Genomic DNA, 19949 nt, shown 5'->3' on the forward strand with positions numbered 1-19949 from the left:
TTTCCGGTTCCAGAGTGGACTGAGTCAAGGCAGTGTGGCTTCGGAGAGTCTCTTCTTCAGGTAACAACTTCGCCAAGGACCAGGTTCTAGACATTTAGATGAACCTGGGGAAGCAAAAGAAAACATGCAGACCCCAGTTCCATCATGCAAGTCTCGCGTGGTGATCACAGGACCTGTCATCTATCACACCATGTTCTTCCCAACGTGAGATTATGCGCAACATCAGCTGCGACGACGATCCAACATGAGACTTTTTTCGTCTAGCACCACGCTGCCCATCTCTCTCTCTTCTTCTGACATCGGGTAAAACGGTGCCGGCTTGGTATCTTAGCCCTGGCCTAGCTCCCTCTAGTTCCTGAACAATGCCATCCTTGCACGCCCAAAACGCCCATGTCCTCGTCCCATCTTGACTAGTATGCCCGGATCTCTCCCGGCTCCAGAGCGGCGGGTCGGCCTTCGCTTACCAGATTCACCACGGAGCAGCCCCAATTTAGGCGAGCATCATTCTGTGGGACTCGCCGTCCAGGGGTCGCTCAGTATATATCCTTCGTAGCTCCGTGGAACCGCGGGCCTTTCCCCCAGGTTTGATCTTTTGGTTGTCGATCATCATGAAGTGGACAGTGCCTCTATTCGCGGCTCTCATGCCGTGCTGGCTCGCTGCTGCCAGCATCTCGACAAAGGAGCTGCTGGCTGAGCTACCCCAGTGCGCTGTAAGCCTTTCCCGTCTTTGGTCTGCGCCTCGCGCGGTCGCGCTAATCTGCCAAGTAGGGATCGTGCCTTGGCGATGCGATCTCAAAGTCTGACTGCGACTCTGCCGACGTCAAGTGTGTCTGCACTAACGAGAAGATCATCCCGGTGGCTTCAGTATGCGTCGCAGGCGGCTGTACGGTCAAGGAGTCTCTGAGTACGTCGATTTTCTTTATTGTTGGACTCTGCTAACTGGAAAGCTACTCAAAATATGACCAACACGTACTGCCAAGTCCCAGTCCGCGACAAGACGAGCCTCTTTATCAACGTAACAATCATCCTCGGCACCTTTTCCGGCATCTCGATTCTCCTACGTATCGGATCCAAGATTCTGATCACAAACTCCGACTTTGGCCTCGACGACCTGTTTATCGTGCTTACCCTCATCTTCGGTATCCCCTCGACGGCGATGAACATTCACGGAACGGCCGGACACGGAGAGGGACGCGACATCTGGACACTCGAGTTTGACCAGATTACAAAGTTTGGCTTCTTCTTTTGGCTGCTCGAGGTGTTTTACTTCGCGCAAGTGTCGCTGTTGAAGATGTCGCTGCTATTCTTCTACCTGCGCATCTTTCCTGGTCCTGCCCAGAAGTTGCTCTGGGGCACTGTCATCTTTAATGCCATCTATGGTGTTGCTTTCATATTTTTGGCGGTGTTTCAATGCTCGCCTATTAATTTCTTCTGGCTTAAATGGGATGGCGAGCACAAGGGAAGCTGGTAAGTGGCCTTTCCATCTCCCCATGATGCAAACTAACAGTATAGTGCCAACGTCAATGCTATCGGCTGGGCAAATGCCGCCATCAGCATTTCCCTGGATATCTGGATGCTGGCAATTCCAATGTGGTACCTTCGGAACCTTAAGCTGCATTGGAAGAAGAAGATTGGTGTCGCCGCCATGTTTATCGTCGGAACTTTGTGAGTCCTCTTCTACAATTCATAGCCTTGGCTAACCTTTCAGTGTCACTATCGTGAGCATCATTCGTCTGCAGTATCTTGTCGACCTGGACTCTTCTCAGAATCCCACATATGACCAAACAGATGTCTCCATCTGGTCAACAGTCGAGATCAACGTCGGCATCATCTGCGCATCCATGCCCGCTCTTCGTATCCTTCTTGTCCGTCTCTTTCCCGTCCTCGGAGGTTCTTCCTACGATTCGAGCAAATACAACAACTACGGCGAACAATACGGTCGCAAGTCACACATCATGAGCCGGAGCCGTGCTCGCGTAGAACTCCCTTCTAGGACGGGGGACTCGATACACGCGCCGGAGCACGGCGGGATCGAGCTGCAGAGGACGTTCAAGGTGCAGTATAGCGACGGGGGAGACGAGGCGAACCTTGTGACGGCGGATAAGTATAACAAGTCTCATGTAACGACTACTACGAGTGCACATAGCACTAGCGAGGTGTCCCTTTGATGTAGTATAAGTGGTTCTCTAAATAGCGTAATGGATAATAATAGATACTGTAGAATTAAACTACCGCTGATCACTACGCACGGTGAAGTCTTTATTTTGAGTAGAGTTTTTGAACCAGAGTGTTGGTTCTGTGATCGGCGGTCAAGGAGGTTGGATCGTGTCTAGCGGAGCAGGGGTCGATTGTGCACCATGAAGATCTGGGCCTGGGGGTTTTATACATGAGTGGGTTTATGCAGATGAGAATGGCATGCAGAAAGCTCATCTTCAAGTGGATTCAAACGATAGCAAGGTAGCATCAGCAATAATTGCAGTGACGCTATTCAAGCCCGCCGTGGACCACCCACCACCCCAGACATGCACGTTGCGTCCGTCAACCTTGCATCCAGTCCAAGAGTTTTGCTCTTTGAGAGCTTCGATGCGATAGCCGATTTTATCCTTATGGGCGACTCCGCCGGCCTTCCAGTTTCCTGGATTGTCCTTGTAACTACTGTCGCATCGATCAAGCACAATGTCCTCGAGATAGAAGACGCAGTCCTCTTGACCAACCTCGTAGTCAATGTCTGGAGTCTCATAGTCGATGATCAGCATGACCTCATTAGGCGTGCCGCCATTGTATACGGTCGAGATGAACTTGGAGCCTGCGTCTGGCCGTGCCCGAGCTTGTGCACCCTCACAAAAGTGCTCAATGTTGCCGACCAGGACGTCTCTGTTCACGTAGCGTTTGGTTTGAAGTCCGAAACAGGCGGAAGAGTCTGTCTCAGGAGGCTTATAGCCACTCATATCGCCATCGATCATCCATCTGTCAGAGTCAGGATGAGGTTCAACTTGCTGCTTGGGGAAACCGGCTGTGTCTCTATTTAGTTCGCGTATAGTTCTCAAGGGTCAGAAATACTCACCACAGTTTCCGTCGTCTTGTTCTTGCCTGCGGATTCGTCCTCGTCTGATGGGGATCCCATCCGAACCCCAGGGAGTGTTATCAGGGGGAATCTGCCTGTCTTGGACCACTGTAAGGATGCTCGTGCATTGTGATTCCAGACTGAACAAGCAAGTTGGTTCTTTCCGCCTTCTTCATGCTCGCATCAATGTTCACATATGGCAGCGCATTCTCCTTCAGCCGCTCGTAGATCCTGTCTGCATGGTCGAGGTTCTCCCAGCCTTCGTAGTCCACCATAATCGCCATGATGCCTGGGACATGAGGAGCAGCCATGCTTTTTCCGTTATGTCTGGCGTAACAAGAGTCACAGTTGGTGCTTGCCGACTTAACTAGCTCTCCGAGTGCGAAGACGTCGAGTTTTTTGTTGTGATGCGAGCCACTTTGCGGGAGAATGCCTCTTGCTGGTGTAATCCATCGGTCATACTTGATGTTGACAGTCCCAACACTACAGGTAGACTTGTATCTGTTGTAATTGTTAGTGAAGATCAAGTCTATCGAAAGCGGCACGTACGGAGCTGGGATAGCGAGGCGAGTCTTGCCGGAATTGCCGGCAGCAGCAGCAATTGGGATTCCCGCGTCGGCAGCCTTTTGTAGAGCCATTTGTAAGATGTCGTCTAAAGGTGATATCCCAGAGTCTATGGACCAGTTGATAACTGAACCTCTCCACTCATCCCAAGGCTGATTCGTCAGCTTCATTCTTCCCCCCTCTAGACTGACTTGTTGGGCTGGCTTTGAATCTGAGGTGCTCGGCTACAACAGCATTAACAGCTGATGCGACCCGTTAGCTGGTGGCCGTTATCAGTTGGTCAGGGTGGGCATACCTCTATCCTTCTGCTCTGATGTTGACTCACAAAACATCTTGACATTGACAATGTGTGCGTCGAAAGCTGATGAATTGTCAGTTCCTGCAGCAATCCCAGCTACATAAGTGCCATGCCCACGGTCGTCATCCTTTCCAAAGTTAGCCCCTGTCTCATAAGGAATGGTACCACTCAGGAGGCAGAAAGGCGACTGGTCTTCGGACTTCAAGTCACCCAAGTTTCTCACTTTTTCTCAAAGCCAGTATACTTGCTGAAAATATTGCGAGATAGCCTTATGCCAGTGTCAAAGACGTAAATGTTCACGCCAGGTCCTGGATCATACTTCCAGATCGCCTCGTGGGCTTTATCAAGGCCAGTTCCAAAGTCTCGCCTCTCACGCTCATGCGGGTCGCCTGCGGGCTCGCTGGTACGCTGCATCCACCCACTTGAAATCATGGCCATGTTCCAGGATGTCCAGCGTTTTCGAGTTTGTTTGTTACATCTTTTGTCCATGATGGGGTCATCCAGGATGAAATCACGCTTGACCACATCACCCGATATTTCAGGGATCTCTTCCTTGGTGTAGTAGTTATGGTGGACGTACGCCACTCCAGTATCGTGTCGAATAATGTTGTGGATGAAGCTGGAGTCCTCTTCTCTCACCGACAAATGATAGGCATTGATGATGTTGAAGAGCCTGAAGGATAGGGCTCTTTCGGTCAGATCCAAGCCCGTGTTTGCAACGTGATCATCGATAGTGTGATTATCGTGAAGCACGACAAAATACCCATCGGCTGTAAGCTTGAAGCCTTCCGGGACATGATAAGGGGCTTTGGTGTGGTGACCTGGGAGCCAGAAAGGCCGAGGCGCTGGCCACGAGGGCCAATAACCTGATAACTCTCATGTTATCGGGTAGAGGCCGAACCAGTGTCGATATTCAACGGAAAGAAGAGATAATGACTCAGTTTACAAAGAAAGGTTGAATGAGAAAGGGAATGATGTGAGTTGGTTCTGCAGACAAACTTCATACTTGACTGGTTCTCTTCTATCTTCACTCTCTGAACAGCCTATGTTTTCTCTAAGAATATCGATATCACGAGACAGACCGTAACGGACGGTGATTTTCGGCTTGGTATACAAGACTGCTAGGAAATGGATCCAGATCCATGGCTCTCTAAGGAGACACTGCGCTCTATGCGGATACTAATTGCTGACGATATAAGCAGCCATGTTGCATTTTAGGTTATTTACGGTTTTTAGCTCTAGCCCAACAACAAGCATAAGTAGACCTCTATCGAGTGGATTCACAAGACTGTGAACCCTGGCTTCCTACTCGGCGGTCAGTTTCGACGCCTTGTTTAATGTTCCATGGAAGGAACTTAGTTCTACTGGTCACGCGAAAGCTCTTGCTTGAGCTAAGTGAAAGATCCTCGTGTGAGCGATTCAGCCTCATCCTCGGGCTGAATACCAGCTGCGCCTCAGAACATTGAAGAGGCAAGGCAGATTGTGAAAAAGGCCCGAGGGTCTCGGGGTTTTGATTTTTATGACAACCCGAATTGGGCATTCATTGCAAGGACTGAAGGATTGCTCGAGAGTGAGAGACAGGCTCAATCCAGTGGATTAAAGAGTCTCACCTACGAGTGGAAATCTGCCCATTATTTCTTTTGAGGCTATATACCAGCAGTTGCTATCACATACCCTCAGAGACTTGATAGGCTTGTTTTTAGCCCCTTGCCAAGACGTGAGTTACTACAGCCCTACGGCGAAAAACCGTATCCAGCACAGCCCTACCGGCAAATCCTCCCCTCAAGCCGACGTCGACACTAAAATCCTTCTTCCTTCGCACTGGAAATGACGCAGAGGAATCCACGTTTGCTGACAGGATACGAGCCATAACGGCTCCTACTCCATCAGATTATTAGTTCTTTATGAGATGCCGCCGGGAGCGCTCAGTCGAGGTTACCGGTCATCTTGTTCAAGAAGCCCTGAAATCTCGGGACAGAGAAAAAAAAATGCTCCACCATATCACCTCTTGTTGTCGTTGCCTTGATTCTTAGAATAACGCTCTACACCACTCTTCAGCCTAGCCACGAAGGTTAGCATGCTCTTCGGTGGAATATCACTCACCTAATGACCATTTGATGACGCAAGATTATGGAATCTGCAAACCACCCTTTTCGGGAAGAGATGAGCCAGCGGGAAATAAACATGAAATTACCGACGGCTAAGCTCATCAAGCATTTCTCTGATCACCGCCAACATTTCAAGGAGACTCTTCTTTTACCGTGATGGACTGGTGAAACGCCAATACCCATGTCTCACAACTCGGCTTTGACCGTGGCCCCCCCTGTCAGCCGTCGTTACTCTCCGCTTACGCTTTAATGTCCCCGATGCTCAGCCCTAGGCAAAGTAAGAAGCTTGAATCCCGGCAATGTCGGTGTCGATTGGTAAGCATACGAGTTGAGCAAATCCTGTCGTGTGACCCTGCGATCAACGTTGAAGGCGGGAATATCCAAACTTCTGGACCTCGGGGCCTGTTTTGGTTGAGTATGATGAATATATTTGCCGCCCTTGGCTCGCCATCAGCGTGGCAAACGAAGGATTGGTCAACTCGTCGCGATTCTCTGTACAGCAATGCAGTCTCTCGGCGCCACAAATGTGACGGGAAGAGGGGAGTAACACTCAAAGGAACTTAGGTTAGAGGTACTACTACCACATGCACGCAGTTCAGCATGTCCTTGCTGGTCGTTGAGTAGGTGTGGTCAAGGGAAAACGGAGCAATCGGTTCCGAATATTAAATAAGGGGCTACTCTCATAGGATATAAGGCAACTATGTGCTCGCCTACAACAGCTATTGCAGTCTGACGCGCATTTATCCCAAACATAACGAAATCACTCACCTACCCTGTGCTTACGGAGATCTGGGTCAAAAGTCTTGGCGGTTTCGACAGCTTATCCTCCCAAAGAGGAAATTCTGCTTCGAACCCGTGTACTTGGTTCAGCAACGGCGTTCCTGCGTCTGACAATGCATTGGCATTGAAAAAGGACATAATTTTCGACAAACATTTGAGCATTGTCCATTTCTGGAATTGCAAGACAACTTGGCTCCTTTTGAAGAGTGCCTGTCATCTTGGCTTCCCGCTCACCTCGGCGACCTCGCTTACCTTTTGGCCCCCAAGCAACCATTCTCTTTTGGCCAGCTCACAGGGCAACCCTCCCACAGCCCAATTGCCAAGCCGCGGGTACGGTACCACCCCTGTACGGCACCGCCCCTGGAACGAGATTAGAACCAAAGATCCCGGCCGGCCCGTCGCTCGCAGAAAAAAACTCAATGGCAGAAAAGGTCGTGCCTTGGCCCTGCAGGCCTCAAATCAGAGCCAGTGCTTCGTCTGACATGTAGCAGTTGACCGGCAGGGCTTGCGGGGGAGGGAATCCTTCGTGGCCGCTTAGCTGCCTTGCTGGTCATGGGGCTGTGGAGAACAACAACGCCGATCGCAAGCAGGCTCGCAATGAAATGGCCTTATGAGGTTTAGAGGGGGATGCCAATTTGCGTGTCTTGTTATCTTTTGCCCGTGTTTTGCCTATGGACCACTCAATAGCTGTGAGAATAAGGAGAAAGAGGAGAAAAGCACGCAAAGACAAGCATCTCTGCCATCCATCTGACGTCTGGATAGTCTCACATCGAGACATTAAGCTTCTGGCACCCACGTCGTCTACTTGGTGGCTGAGACAGGTGGTCAGCAAGGATGCCAACGCCTTGTCCACGCAGGATCCTTCAGCTCTCACCTTGTGGAGAGCAACCAAGTCATCGGCCTTCAGCCCAATTTCGTGCTGCCAAGCCCGGGCCGTTGGGGTTTGTCCAATCCACGCTCTTCTCGAGACCGACCCGCCCAATCCAAGCCTTGCTTTGCCCGTATCCCTGCCCTGTGGGCTCTGCTGCACCTCGATAATCACCAACCCCCGAGCCTCTCTGTGCCGCTCTTTCTTAAGCATGTCCCGTCCTTTCGTTCTGTCGGGCTTACTCTTCGTCTTCCTTAGCTCGTCCACGTCGGTGGAAACGCTTGATTCTTCACCATGTCCAAGGAACATGCCGCGCTGATCAAGGAGTTGGGACTGACATGTCCCAGAGGCGGAGATTTCTATGTTTGCGACAAGGCCAAGGTTCAATTCATCGGCTGTTGCGCTATCGATCCCTGCGCCAACGATGGCGTCTGCCCCGAGGACCAACTCGTCCTCTCCAGCTTCACCAAGGCCAAGTACGACGACCTACCTCCGCAAAGCTGCGATAACAGCACCAGCACCGACGAGGATGAAGAAGCCCTGTGGTATACCTGCGGCTTTACGAACCCGCCCTTTCTCGGATGCTGCACAACCAATCCCTGCGGAGACGCCGTGTGTCCGTCGGAAAATCTGGCTCCTGCTGTTCTATCAGACAACTCGACGTTTCGCAATACTTTTCTCAACCCAAAAGGATTCAATGAGAAGGCGACGCAATCAACACTTGTTGTGAAGCCAAGCTCCACGGCCCTTGGAGATCTGGAAGGCGTAAGTGACAGTGAGGACTCTGCGTTGGGTGCTGGGGCAGTCGCTGGTATCTGTGTTGCTGCCATCGTTATCGTTCTTCTGCTTGTCGGTGCGCTCTGGAGACTCTGGTATGTTGTTTTTTGTTGATCAAGGCGTCTTTATACTGATATCTACAGGCAATCGAGGTTGACGAAACGAGCCGTGTCTAACCACCGTCTCTCATTATCACCAACCTATACTCCCTTCCTCAGCCCCAACCCTTCAGACCCAGGTGGCAAGAGGCTCAGCCATGCCGTGACCGTTCCCATGGTCGATGCATTCGCCGATTGGCATCCGGCACCAGGGAGGTTGCACAGCCAGGATGTTGTTTTCTGGATCGGCTGGATCTGGGATATCATTCTGACCTTGGTGCCTCTTTGCTTCATCGGTATGCCCTATCATCTGCTTTGATTAAACCTGCAGAAACTAATCATGCACTAGCCCTGCCCATTGTCGCCGTTTATCTGGATGGTCAACAACCCTCCGACTATGGCGAGAGGGTGGTTGAACTGACCCGTCTGAGTCCATCCATCTATCCGATTCTCTTTGCAGCTATTGCGAGCCGCTTCTACAAGAACGTCTCTCGCTGGTGTCTAGAGAGACCTGATGGTATTGGCCTCGCTGCCCTGGAACAAATCTTTGGAAGTCGAAGCTTTGCTGCTGCCATCGAAGGAGTCTTTTTCATTCGCACTCAACTCTCCGTCGGGCTCATTATCCTCTTCACCTGGGCCATGTCTCCCCTTGGAGGTCAAAGTGCATCTAGACTTCTCTCCATTGGTAACAGCGCCGTCGCAACAAACGTCAGCGTCTACTTCTCCGATCCAAGCTACCAGGTTTCGTACTACCCGTCCTCGTTGACCCAAGAGGACAATAGCGCGAGCATCACGGCATTGTACTCAGCCACTCTTCTCTCCTCTCAGGAGCAAAAGAGGTCTTCTAGGGATCTTTGGGACTTGCCTAAGATTCCTCAGTGGTCAAAAAGCAAGAAGCTTGGAGAGTGGTACGAGGTAAACGAGGATGCCCTCAGCAATGACGCCAACTCGTACATATCCCTCCTTGGTATTAAAGTTCAGGGTCTTTCGGGCGTCAGTGGCGAGACAAGATTCAACTTTACTACTCAAACCTCCTACGCCGACTTTGAGTGCGCTCATACTAAGAATATCAAAGTCGATACTCTCGCGCATGCCGGATTTCCAACTCAACATTTTGGCACCACCGTCTGGGTCGAAGAAGGAAAGAATTCGACCAGCAAGACCGATCCGTCGCCGCTCCATCTGTCATACATCAGCTACGGGCTGTCTAACGAGGATTCTGGAAACCCCATTTGGGCCATCATCAACTGCACCATGCAGACCGTTACGGTAGAGACAGAGCTCCGCTGTGGTCCAAGCCCCTCGGCGACGAGCTGCTCTGCGTTCCGTCAACGCCGTGTAAACGGTCATGCGTCCTCTAACCGCCCTCCGTCGATCCTATTTCGGAACAACAATGCAGCAGACAGTGCCACTGATGTCCAGCAAGTTCTCAAGTTCTGGCCCACGTCATCCGGAGAAGTCCTCATCGGTGCGGCATCCCCTACGGAGAACTACATCATGGGCGAGTTGCATCCATTTGCAGGTCAGAAGCCTAGAAGATGGGCTGGCAAAGACCTGGATGTCTTCCCCGACGAGTTCTCGAGACGGTTCACCACAGCTTTCAACACCTTCTGGGATGCTACGCTGAACCCTCTCACTCACACCAACGTCTCCTTTGGTGAACTTCCTGAAACCAACGTGTTGTCTTTTGATGAGCCCAGCGCTCAGCCATTCATGAACTCGACTATTGGAGAAAGAATCGTCTCCCACAGGGTTTACAAATCCAACCGGGTCTGGGTTTCCCTCCTTCTTACTACGACCTTGCTCTTGGAGCTTCTCGCCATCCTAGGACTTGCTCTTCAGTTCTTTATTCGTGGACCGGATATTCTAGGATTCGCCAGCACTATGACGAGAGATAACCCCTATGTGCCTGTTGCCCCTGGTGGATCCAACCTCGACGGCCCAGACAGAGCAAGGATGCTTCGGGATCTACGACTACAGCTGGCAGATGTGCGTCCTGATGATGCCAATGGATACATTGCGGTCAGAGCAGTTCCCTCATTGGGATCTCAGGAGGATGTAAGAGGGATAACAAAGCAGGAGCGCAAAGCAGCAATCAGGCCATTGGACCAGAAGAAGTTGTATACTTGAGCAGACCTGTATGAAAAGGGGGAACATGTTTGATTTCGGGTTGGTATCCACAAGCATGGCGTAATATATAATGATGAAATTCAACTTTTAAACCTGATTATCCACCGATATCTTTCTCGGCTCTCTCAAACTATCGTTTTGTATCATTCAGAAGAATCATCATCCTTGCCAAGTGCATTCTCGCTCGGGCGTTCAGGAACGAGGAAAACGGCAAATGACGTAGATGGGAGTGAGATGCAGAACATGACAAAGGCCACGATGAGGTTGGTGAGAGGAGCAACCTTGGCAGCTCCAACACCAAAGGCCAAGCATGATCCGAGAGACTCGAAAGATCGAACCAGACCGACGGCGAGAGTCAGAGTTTCGACGTCGTCGAAGAAGGTTCCCAGAATCCAGTAGACAAACATGTAGTGGGATTCGTTCATGAATCTGTGAAAGTTAGTGGCCAATTCATACAAAAGCCAAGATCAACTTACCGAAGCAGAACTTGAACGGCAAAGCCACGACCAAAGCCCGGAAGATCCCAATCCAGTGTCACGGGAGGGTTGGCACCGCGATACTCCAACTCCATAGCAAACTGCCAGCCAAACAAGGCAGTCATGAAGACAGCCAAAAAGACCCATGTGATTCTGGCAAGCTGAGGTCGGCTAATGGCCTTGAGATCAAAGAACCATCCCCAGAAAATGTTGGCAGCAGTAGCAGCAATACCCGAGGTCAGAGAAGCCAGAGTTCGGGATCGTACGGAAAAGTAGTTGACGAGGTAGATACCGAGATACGTGCTGTTCCAGTTGAAGCCGACAAGAATCGGGATAAGGAGATAGAACTGCTTTCGCCTCAAGAGGGCAGCCCATTTCTTGGCTTGGTCTTTGACGCTCTTTTTGGTCTTGGTGTGGGGGAGTCTGGAGCCGTCTGAGCGGATGACCTTTTCTGGTGGTGAGATGAGAAAGGCGAGGGGAAGGCCGAGACATTGGAGAGCGATGAGGACCAGATAAGTTGTGTATCCAACACGGCCTCGCTTTCCAGACTTGACGTTGAGAGAGAGTTGAATTGAAGAGCCGATGAGTTGACCAAGTTCACGTAGACCCAACCAGATGCCGGCTATTCAAGTCAGCAATGAACTGTGTGAAGCATCATGTAACTTACTGAACTTCCCACGGTCCTTGACATCAGCATATCCAAGGGCAATAGCACCCTCAGATGCCCACAGCGCAGAAGCGGCGATACCACAGGTTGCACCACCGAAGAGAACAAACCACTCAACTCCGTATCGGTTGTTGGTGTAAAGGGCCGCCGAGTAAGGCGCATACCCGAGTGTACCGATCATAAGAACCCACTTCAGTCCGATCTTGTTGGCAAGGATTCCAAACAGGGAGCAGCCAAAGACCATGATGCCAAAGGTAAGGGAGTTGGCGCCATTGACAAGGTATGGCTCTTGCTGACCACCAGCGCCCGTGTCTGAAGAGTCAGTCAGTATTTTCCAGGTGTTGAATGTGATAAAGTCACATACTGTTCAGAGCATTCCAAATTCCGGGTTGGGTGAACGAGATCAATCCGACGATAATGACGTTGAATAGGGGACTGCGATACCATCGAGTGAATCGCGACACGGGCTTTGTCTGCTCCTCCGGTGATGCCACATTCTGTTCGATACCAAGCGAAGGGTCCTTGTGATCCCTATCGCTGCTGCTGTCGAGAACCGCGTTTGGAGTCGACATTTTGAAAAGTTTGAAGAGCTGAGCAAAAGTGCTCGGTCAAGCCAGGGGATCTTTCTTATATCAAAGATTTCACACCGAGGAACGGTTCACAAAAAGAGTGGATTTTGATGCTCATTTTCTACCTGATTGGGCTAGCAAGTCGCAATCCCGCCGACCGTTACATTGTCCAAGTGGACGTGTCCCCTCTTGATAACAGTCCGTCGTTTTCGTGCTTTGCAGGGACGATGGCGACATGGAGGATCCATCTTCAACTCATATCAGGATAATTTGTTTGTAGATATCAAGTTGTAAAAAGAATACCCGACTTATAACCTTAAACTCAACTTGGAACAAGGGCCCTCACCATCTCGGCCGTACCCAAGAGGCGAGGTTTACTCTCCAACCAATCATGTCTCGAGAACTGATAAGCCGAGCTCCAACTGACTCGAGCCGGAACCCCCCAGTCACTTGGCTTCTCCGCATCATCCTCCCCATGTCTTGTCCTGTCCCATTCTTTTCCCATCCTCATCTCCCACAGGCGGCTCCTCTCCCAAATCGCGTGCTTTAGCCCCCCCTCGGCCTCAGATCAACCTCCGAAAACATCTTGCACCACCACATGCTGATGGCTGCTGCTGCTGCTGACCTGCGCTCCGTGACTCTGGCTCAGACATCCCCGCAGGGCGATGGGGACGATTCGCCACGCCCGAGACAGGCTGCGTGTCTTGTGTGTCGCCGATCCAAGATCAAGTGCGACTGGAAGCCTCACCAGGCGAGATGCAGGAGATGCGTCCAGCTCGACTGCGAGTGTATACGACCTGCGTATCATCCGGGACGCCAAAAAGGCATTAAAAAGTACATGACCCCGTGTGTCGCGTGTGTAGTACTGACCGTGTCTAGTAAACGAACTGGACTTGACAAGGCGCTGTATCAGATTGACCAAGCCGTCAAGAGGGCGCGTTCAGCGGGACAGAAGAGTCCAGAGGATGATAGGATCCTGTCGCATCTGCAGGACCTGCTCAGCGGCGTCAATACACCAGAGCCACCGCCGACGCGAGGGAATTATGGTTCTACCAGTGGAAATGGGGATGACGACGCGTACTCGGATGAGGGGGAAGAAGAGGAGCAAGATACCGTGACCATGCCCGATTTCATCCAACGGACACAGCAGAGTCTTGCTATTGACGATGCTGAGAATCCGCTTCAATTGCTCGCGAGAGCATCGTACATCCAGCCATCGCCAGAGTCAAGGCATGGTAATTCGCCACAGCAAGCCCATACTGCGAGTACCCAAGGCCAGACCGAGGATGAGATCCAGGCATTCTTTGCTCCTGCGCAGGTGCATCTCGACGTTGGGCCAGACGTCGATCCCGTCTCGCTGGGTCTCGTGTCCGAGGATGAAGCTGATAACCTATTCAACTTGTGAGTATGCATGCACAAGTCAAGTTTGTAGCTGATGTTGTAGCTTTCATCGTAATCTTGCGCATACTCGATGGGGTCTTGATCCTAGGCTTTACACTGTCGAATTCACTCGCTCGAGGTCGGCTTTTCTCTACACCTCCATCATGGCGGCATCAGCACTCTTTTTACCGTCAGCTGCCGCCCTTTCAAAACGACTGTCAAATCATGCGAGGACTCTGGCCCACAGGGTCATGGTGAATCGATACAGATCCGTCGAGATTGTTCTTGCGTTCATGGTGAATATCCCGTGGATGTTTCCTGGACAGCACTCTACAGACGACGAGACGTGTACCTACATTTCCATCGCCAACACTGTGGCTACGGATCTGTCGCTGCACAAGAGTCTTGTATCACCAGAGATGGCTGGATCTGGTTCTGGAATTGGCCTAGCCAGAGGTGACTGCATGGATCCTCGATCTGCTCTGGCTATGGACGGCTTCCCTGAAATTGATCCTTGGTCAGAACGAGGAAGACTTCTTCTCCGGAATCGAGAGCGGGCCTGGATATCTCTGTTTGTGCTAGAACGAGGGTAAGTGTTTTGACCTTTTCTCAAACTTTACTGACGCTGTTAGAATGTCTTTGGCCCGTGGACGACCTTTTTCTGTGCCCATGACTCGATCTCTAAAGGACTGCGATAACTGGCACCGATCCGAGTATGCAGATCCTCTCGATGGACATCTTGTTTCCATGGCAGTTTTGAGAAGAGATTTGGTATGTTTCTTGGCTCCGAGTTGAACCAGGCTAACCATGCAGGACGCTCTCTTTGCGACTGTTCGCGCTCTATGCGATGGATCACAAATGGCATCTAGTGACGGTTCATTGATTGCCCAATCGTAAGTTACTCAAAAGCTTCCGGTATAAGCCTAACAATGTGTAGCATCCAAGGTGCGATCGAACGATTCTTTGATCAGTGGCACACCGAATGGGGAGTGTCAATAGGAAAAGGTCCAGGTAAGACAATCAAAAAATCGCGACCGACAACTCATGCTGACCATCAGATCGTCGTCTTCCCCCATACGTTGAGATTCTAGTCACTCATACTAGACTCTCCATTTACGGCGGCGTCATCAACCATCCAACTGCTCCGTTGGAGGTTCGTCGCTTCTTCCACACAGCCGGTCTCTCCTCGGCCCTCAACGTCATGCGTGCTGCAATCCAGGGAGAGTCTCAGCTTCAGTCGATGCCCAACAACACAGCCATCATGATCTCCTTTGCAGCCTGTTTTGCCCTGACTCTCAGTTCATACACAACCGGTGGATCTGCTCTTGCGCCGAGTGTTCGAAACCTCATCGACGAAACGGCCACTGTCCTTGAGAGAATAGGCAAGGTTACTCGACACCGAAACGGACTCTCAGTCATGTACGGCAAATACCTAAAGCAGATTGTCAGACGAGCAGCAACCGGAGATGGTATCACAGGTGCTCCAGTCAGAAATATGTCTATCCCCGTCACCGAGAGCGCACCCATCGCAACGCCGAATAGTTTCCTGGAACCGCAAACCTTATGGCCGGAACCTATGCACTTTTCTGCCATGTCGGATGATCAGATTGTTCAAGCTCTCAATCAGCCTGGAAACGACTTTGAACCTTCGTTTGGTGGACTTTCATGGGACGACATGACGAATTTCGAGTGGCTTTACTGGCCTGAAGTGGGTATATAAAATGGCATTCAGTAATGCCATTGTGTGTTGATCTGTATTGTTTTTTATTAGGACTGCGGTCCTTTTTGAGAGAGAAGTGCTGTCATTGTCAATAGGAATGGACTATCATGCAGAAAATATCAATGCTATCTTGCAACTTTCGATCAATAAATGGCTTCAGTGTAGCCTACGAGCCAGCATCGCAACCAGAGCGTTGAATTCAGCCGGGGCTTCTCTTCCTCATTCATCATATTTGCAATGATAAAACTAACTCGAATAGCAGTCTAAACTATGCTCCTGCTTTACTATTCAATACCACTCTCTAACTCAACCAGGGCCTGACATCTGCCCATTAAAGAAAGGTACGGCAAGGACGGTTGCACCGGTATGTCTGGATCGTGAATTGCGCAAGTAACAAAATGAGACCAAAGATGAGTATCTTGAAAGAGTGTCCTTTGATAATCATGTCTATAATCATATGCTATCATGCAGTGTATCAAATATCATGCAAATGCCATCATGCAAGAAATCAACGCAGAGTCTCCCGTTCAGCTGAGCGAATTCCAGTACCCAGCCAGGTATTCCCAAAAGATGTAAGGTATCGAAGCTTCTCCATAAACACAAACGTCAAAACAGTATGCGGCCTAAACAGTCAGACAAGTTTTAGAAGAAGGCGGGAGACATACGTTAGGCGTAGCCACGCGGGTGTCCAGCCTCTCATGAGGAACAGGGCGCCTTCTTCTCGAAGACCGGAGCGGAGGACTTGGAGGAGGCCTTCTTTTCCGGCGCTTGATTGGATTCGGCTCTTCAAGACGTCGGCTGGGGCGCAGAGTGTTGTGGCCATTGTACCGGCCATCAGGGATGAGATGGCATGGGTCTTGGTGTCGTCTCCGAAACCAAGGTGGCCAGTCAGATATTGCTTCGCAGAAGAGTATCTAACAGGTTAGCTTATGCACGGAAGAGTAGTTGAATACTTACGTAGCTATCTGCGACACATCTGGGCATGATTAGCATGATTCACAAAGCCAGAGCCAGTACTTACTCATCAAAACACTTCTCGCGATATTGGGTGTGAGGCCCTTCCAGAAGGCTCCCATTCCCTCATCTCTGTAGACTCTCGCCAAAGCGTCAATGGCGTTGGAATACTGAAATTGCTGGGCTGGCGCCTTTGCTCCATCGGCACACATCCGCACAAGGATGACCTCGGCGGGATTACCAACGAGACCAGCAACACCACCAGCTACGCCTGCGCAGGCAATGTTCTGTGTTACTGAGAGCTTCTTTGCGCCAGTATAGTTGAGAAGTTTGTCGGAAAAATAAGTGTGGAAGCCGAAGCGGGCGGTCGAGTATGTTCCTTGACGAAGGATGGAGGCGGACAGACCAGTCCAAAGAGAGGGGATACCTAACTTATCAGCAGGGAACATTCTATCTTGAGCTGGGAACTCACCATCTCGAGCTGCAAATCGGTATAAAACGTTGAGCATAGACGTCTTTGATTTCAAGACTTGCATGCGACTGTGGGTGTTAGTGCTGAGAACGGGATGAATAGCTGCGTCAAAGACTGACTATTTGGTCTGATCCAAAGGATGTGCTATCCTGTATCAGCACGACTTCCTTCATCGACATCAATATCAATACTTACTGAAGCACACTGCCATACAAGCAGCAGCACCGCTATCACAGTCAGCTCAAGTCCACACACTCTCGGGTCAACTCACCCCAGCCAGAACGGCTCTCTCTGTTTCTGTTTAGAAGCCATATCGAATCATACACTCAAACAATCAGCACCATCACACGACTCCTCACCTCTTGCTCCTCTTGTATACCCCAGACTCGTCCTCGGAGTCCAAATCTAACTCCGAGGTCCCGGACCCCCGGAATGTGGGGTCCGTCCACTCGGCCCCAACTCTGGCTCCCGCCGAATCCTCCATTGTCCACAAAACCACGTCGTCTGCCTCGGAATCGCCTGTCATGTCGCATCAAGACAAATCGCCCGAAATGTCCAAGCTCTCTGCTCCTCTCAAGGCTCTGATCAATGCGCCTTTTGCGCGTCCTGGCCCCAGGCCTGCGCCGCAGCAGGTCCAGGAGCTGTACGAGTCCATCGCGAATGATGCTGCCTTGAGGAACCTCGGCATTCGGTCCTGGCTCACTGTCTCGGTATGGGCTCACTCTTGAGCAGAGTAGAGCAATCGCTAACTGTTTAGGCCGCTGCTACATTCACTCTTAACTCTCCCGACTCTCTCCCTGTCCTCCATCGCGTCGCGTCCGCCAAGCAGCCTGACTCGGCTGTTCAGAATGCCGAGTTCATCCGGGAAGTCGGCCTCAAGTGCATCGGCTTCAACGGTATCCCCCGAACTATCAACTCCCTCAATGCGTTCCACGCATCGCTTCCCGAGGACGTAGCGTCCAAGCTCAGCACGACACCGAGTCGACAACCGACACCCGAGAACCTCGAGGCCACACTTAAGCGGGGTAGAGCTCTATGGGACTCTGTGTATAGGCCGTTTGAGGATAAGCTACTAGAGAAGCTGGCGCTGGCACATCCTGATCTGCCTGTGCACATTCTTAGCAGCCACTATGCTGCGCTGTTCACCGATCCCCCTCCTGCTGAGCGAGGTTCGTTGGCGAGCATTGGCCGAGTCCATACTTCTCTGCTGGGCATCTCATGCTTGAGAGCGCAAACGGGTGTTGGACCTCAGGTCTTGTCACATGTCTTTGGTCTAAGAAAGGCTCTAGAAGATGGAACATACAAGAACGACATAGACGGCGAGACCGAGGAGGGCGTCCAGTACCTGGCCAGCGACGAGGGTGGTCACTGGATCCTTAACACAGTCGACAAGATTGTGGAGGCCATTGGCGGAAGCAGCTTTGCGCCAGGAAGAGAGTCAAAGCTGTAGAGTAGATCGTAGAAAGCGATAGAGTTGAAGAACCATTTAGCGCAGCAAGGATAGCATTGCGATTGAAGTATATTTCGCTGTTTATACGGTTGAAGTTATATACATCAAAGAAGATCAAAGAATATTAGTTCTGTCCCTGGTAGAGAGCAGCGCCCTCACCATCAAAGAACTCCTCATCCAGCAGCGAAAGCAGCACCTTCTGACCCTCCCACTGCTCCTTGACGTTAGGCTTGATCTGCGCGGGGGGGAGCACAAAGCCATAGTCGCCAATGTCCCGAAGCTCAATCGTGTAAGAGAACTCGGCGCCTCCAACGCTGTACACGTGGTCGGGGGCAGCACCAGTCGTGGTGTACAGAACAGCACCGCTGGGTCCAAAGACAAAAGTGGTGCGATCGTCGGAGCTGTCGCGGATGGCCTCACTAACAAGAGCAGCAGCCTTGGTCCACTTGCCAAGCTCTGGAGCGTAAAGAGTCTCCTTGTATCCAAAAGGCGAAAGGATGTACTGTCCATAAGAGTGCCAATCGATGTAGAGCTTAATTCCAGCGCCGTCTCGGAGCTGTCGGACAAACTTGTCAAGACCCTGGTTCTCGGGACTATCGGAGGGCTTCTCGCCCTTGTACACCTCGGAGCATGGGTTGGTCGAGGCACCGAGCTTGTTCGAGTCCCATCCAAACTCCCAGTTGCGGTTGATGTCGCGACCAATGCAGGTCTGGTTGGGGGAAGAAGCGGGAGGGGGTTGACGGTTCTTTCGCCAGAGGCGGTTTGCGGATTGAGTATAGACGAAGCCTAGATAATTAGCATCTGCTGATGAGTGGCGGAGTAAGACTTACCATCGGGGTTCACGACGGGGAAGATGTAAAAGTCGTACTTGTCGAGGAACGACTTGACCTGCTTATCCTCGGACTTGTATCCGTTGACGAGCTGGAGAGTAATGTATTCGACAGTCTAAATGGTCAGAAAAGTCTTTCCGGGTATGAGGGACTACTCACAGGAGCAGAGATCCATTCTCGGGCGTGGACAGTTCCGTGGTACAGCACAGCAGGCTTTCCAGGTCCGCCACTACCCCAAAGATGAAGTCCATAGATGTTTCGCTTCTGATACGACTTTCCAGAAGAGATCAGCTTAGAATTGTTAGGGAACAACCGCTGCAGATCCCTAAAGTAGTCGATGTGGTCCTCGTAGTTGTGGTACTCGTCAAACCAAGCATCATCATCAGCCTGACGCTTCCACTTCTTGGGAGAAGGTGATTCGGCAGAGATGGAAGCTCCGAGATCCTCGTGCAAGACGCGATACTCGAAGCCAAGGCCTTCAAACTTGTCGAGGTCATCGGGGGCAATGACAACGTCAATGTGCTGAAAGCCGTGCTCCCACTCGTCATGAGTGACAGCTGCGAGCTTCTCCTCTACGGCCTGGCTGCCGTGAGTGTTTACACGAAAGACCTTGTATCCATCGTAGGACTTGAGCTCTGACTTTGGAGCTGCGAGAGCTCCAAGAGCGAGGGAAAGCAACGAAACAACAGAGCACCTCATGGCGACGAGAACGAATGGCTTGATGAGTGTCTACAGTGAGCGATT

The 19949-nt window shown here is 51.2% G+C and overlaps 7 protein-coding genes across 7 annotated transcripts; 4 read left to right on the plus strand and 3 right to left on the minus strand.

Moving 5' to 3' along the window:
- Window positions 1-608: 608 nt before the first annotated feature.
- Window positions 609-2168, plus strand: NCS54_01284300 (CFEM domain-containing protein; the record flags this gene model as incomplete). The annotated part of the gene is made up of 5 exons (XM_053158065.1): window positions 609-710; window positions 769-904; window positions 948-1467; window positions 1513-1665; window positions 1709-2168. The coding sequence occupies 5 exons, from the start codon at window positions 609-611 to the stop codon at window positions 2166-2168; spliced, it is 1371 nt and encodes a 456-aa protein (XP_053014040.1).
- A 5808-nt stretch (window positions 2169-7976) lies between these two features.
- Window positions 7977-10687, plus strand: NCS54_01284400 (Hypothetical protein; the record flags this gene model as incomplete). Its single annotated transcript, XM_053158066.1, has 3 exons — window positions 7977-8554; window positions 8603-8853; window positions 8907-10687. 3 exons carry the CDS (start codon window positions 7977-7979, stop codon window positions 10685-10687), a joined length of 2610 nt encoding a protein of 869 aa, XP_053014041.1.
- A 143-nt stretch (window positions 10688-10830) lies between these two features.
- On the minus strand, window positions 10831-12402 carry NCS54_01284500 (Hypothetical protein; the record flags this gene model as incomplete). Its single annotated transcript, XM_053158067.1, has 4 exons — window positions 10831-11116; window positions 11164-11785; window positions 11831-12142; window positions 12195-12402. The coding sequence occupies 4 exons, from the start codon at window positions 12400-12402 to the stop codon at window positions 10831-10833; spliced, it is 1428 nt and encodes a 475-aa protein (XP_053014042.1).
- Window positions 12403-12976: 574 nt separating this feature from the next.
- On the plus strand, window positions 12977-15499 carry NCS54_01284600 (Zn(2)-C6 fungal-type domain-containing protein; the record flags this gene model as incomplete). Its single annotated transcript, XM_053158068.1, has 7 exons — window positions 12977-13233; window positions 13279-13800; window positions 13844-14368; window positions 14412-14550; window positions 14593-14672; window positions 14717-14790; window positions 14838-15499. Exons 1-7 carry the CDS (start codon window positions 12998-13000, stop codon window positions 15497-15499), a joined length of 2238 nt encoding a protein of 745 aa, XP_053014043.1. The 5' UTR covers window positions 12977-12997.
- A 508-nt stretch (window positions 15500-16007) lies between these two features.
- Window positions 16008-17409, minus strand: NCS54_01284700 (Hypothetical protein; the record flags this gene model as incomplete). Its single annotated transcript, XM_053158069.1, has 8 exons — window positions 16008-16122; window positions 16165-16413; window positions 16457-16475; window positions 16521-16880; window positions 16926-16993; window positions 17045-17069; window positions 17121-17152; window positions 17285-17409. The coding sequence occupies 8 exons, from the start codon at window positions 17407-17409 to the stop codon at window positions 16008-16010; spliced, it is 993 nt and encodes a 330-aa protein (XP_053014044.1).
- Window positions 17410-17476: 67 nt separating this feature from the next.
- On the plus strand, window positions 17477-18375 carry NCS54_01284800 (Hypothetical protein; the record flags this gene model as incomplete). The annotated part of the gene is made up of 2 exons (XM_053158070.1): window positions 17477-17635; window positions 17683-18375. The coding sequence occupies 2 exons, from the start codon at window positions 17477-17479 to the stop codon at window positions 18373-18375; spliced, it is 852 nt and encodes a 283-aa protein (XP_053014045.1).
- Window positions 18376-18499: 124 nt separating this feature from the next.
- Window positions 18500-19904, minus strand: NCS54_01284900 (Peptidase-M14 domain-containing protein; the record flags this gene model as incomplete). Its single annotated transcript, XM_053158071.1, has 3 exons — window positions 18500-19161; window positions 19206-19320; window positions 19365-19904. 3 exons carry the CDS (start codon window positions 19902-19904, stop codon window positions 18500-18502), a joined length of 1317 nt encoding a protein of 438 aa, XP_053014046.1.
- Window positions 19905-19949: the final 45 nt, after the last annotated feature.

This window comes from Fusarium falciforme, chromosome 10 (assembly GCF_026873545.1).
Source record: "Fusarium falciforme chromosome 10, complete sequence".
Taxonomy (NCBI): Eukaryota; Fungi; Ascomycota; class Sordariomycetes; order Hypocreales; family Nectriaceae; genus Fusarium; species Fusarium falciforme.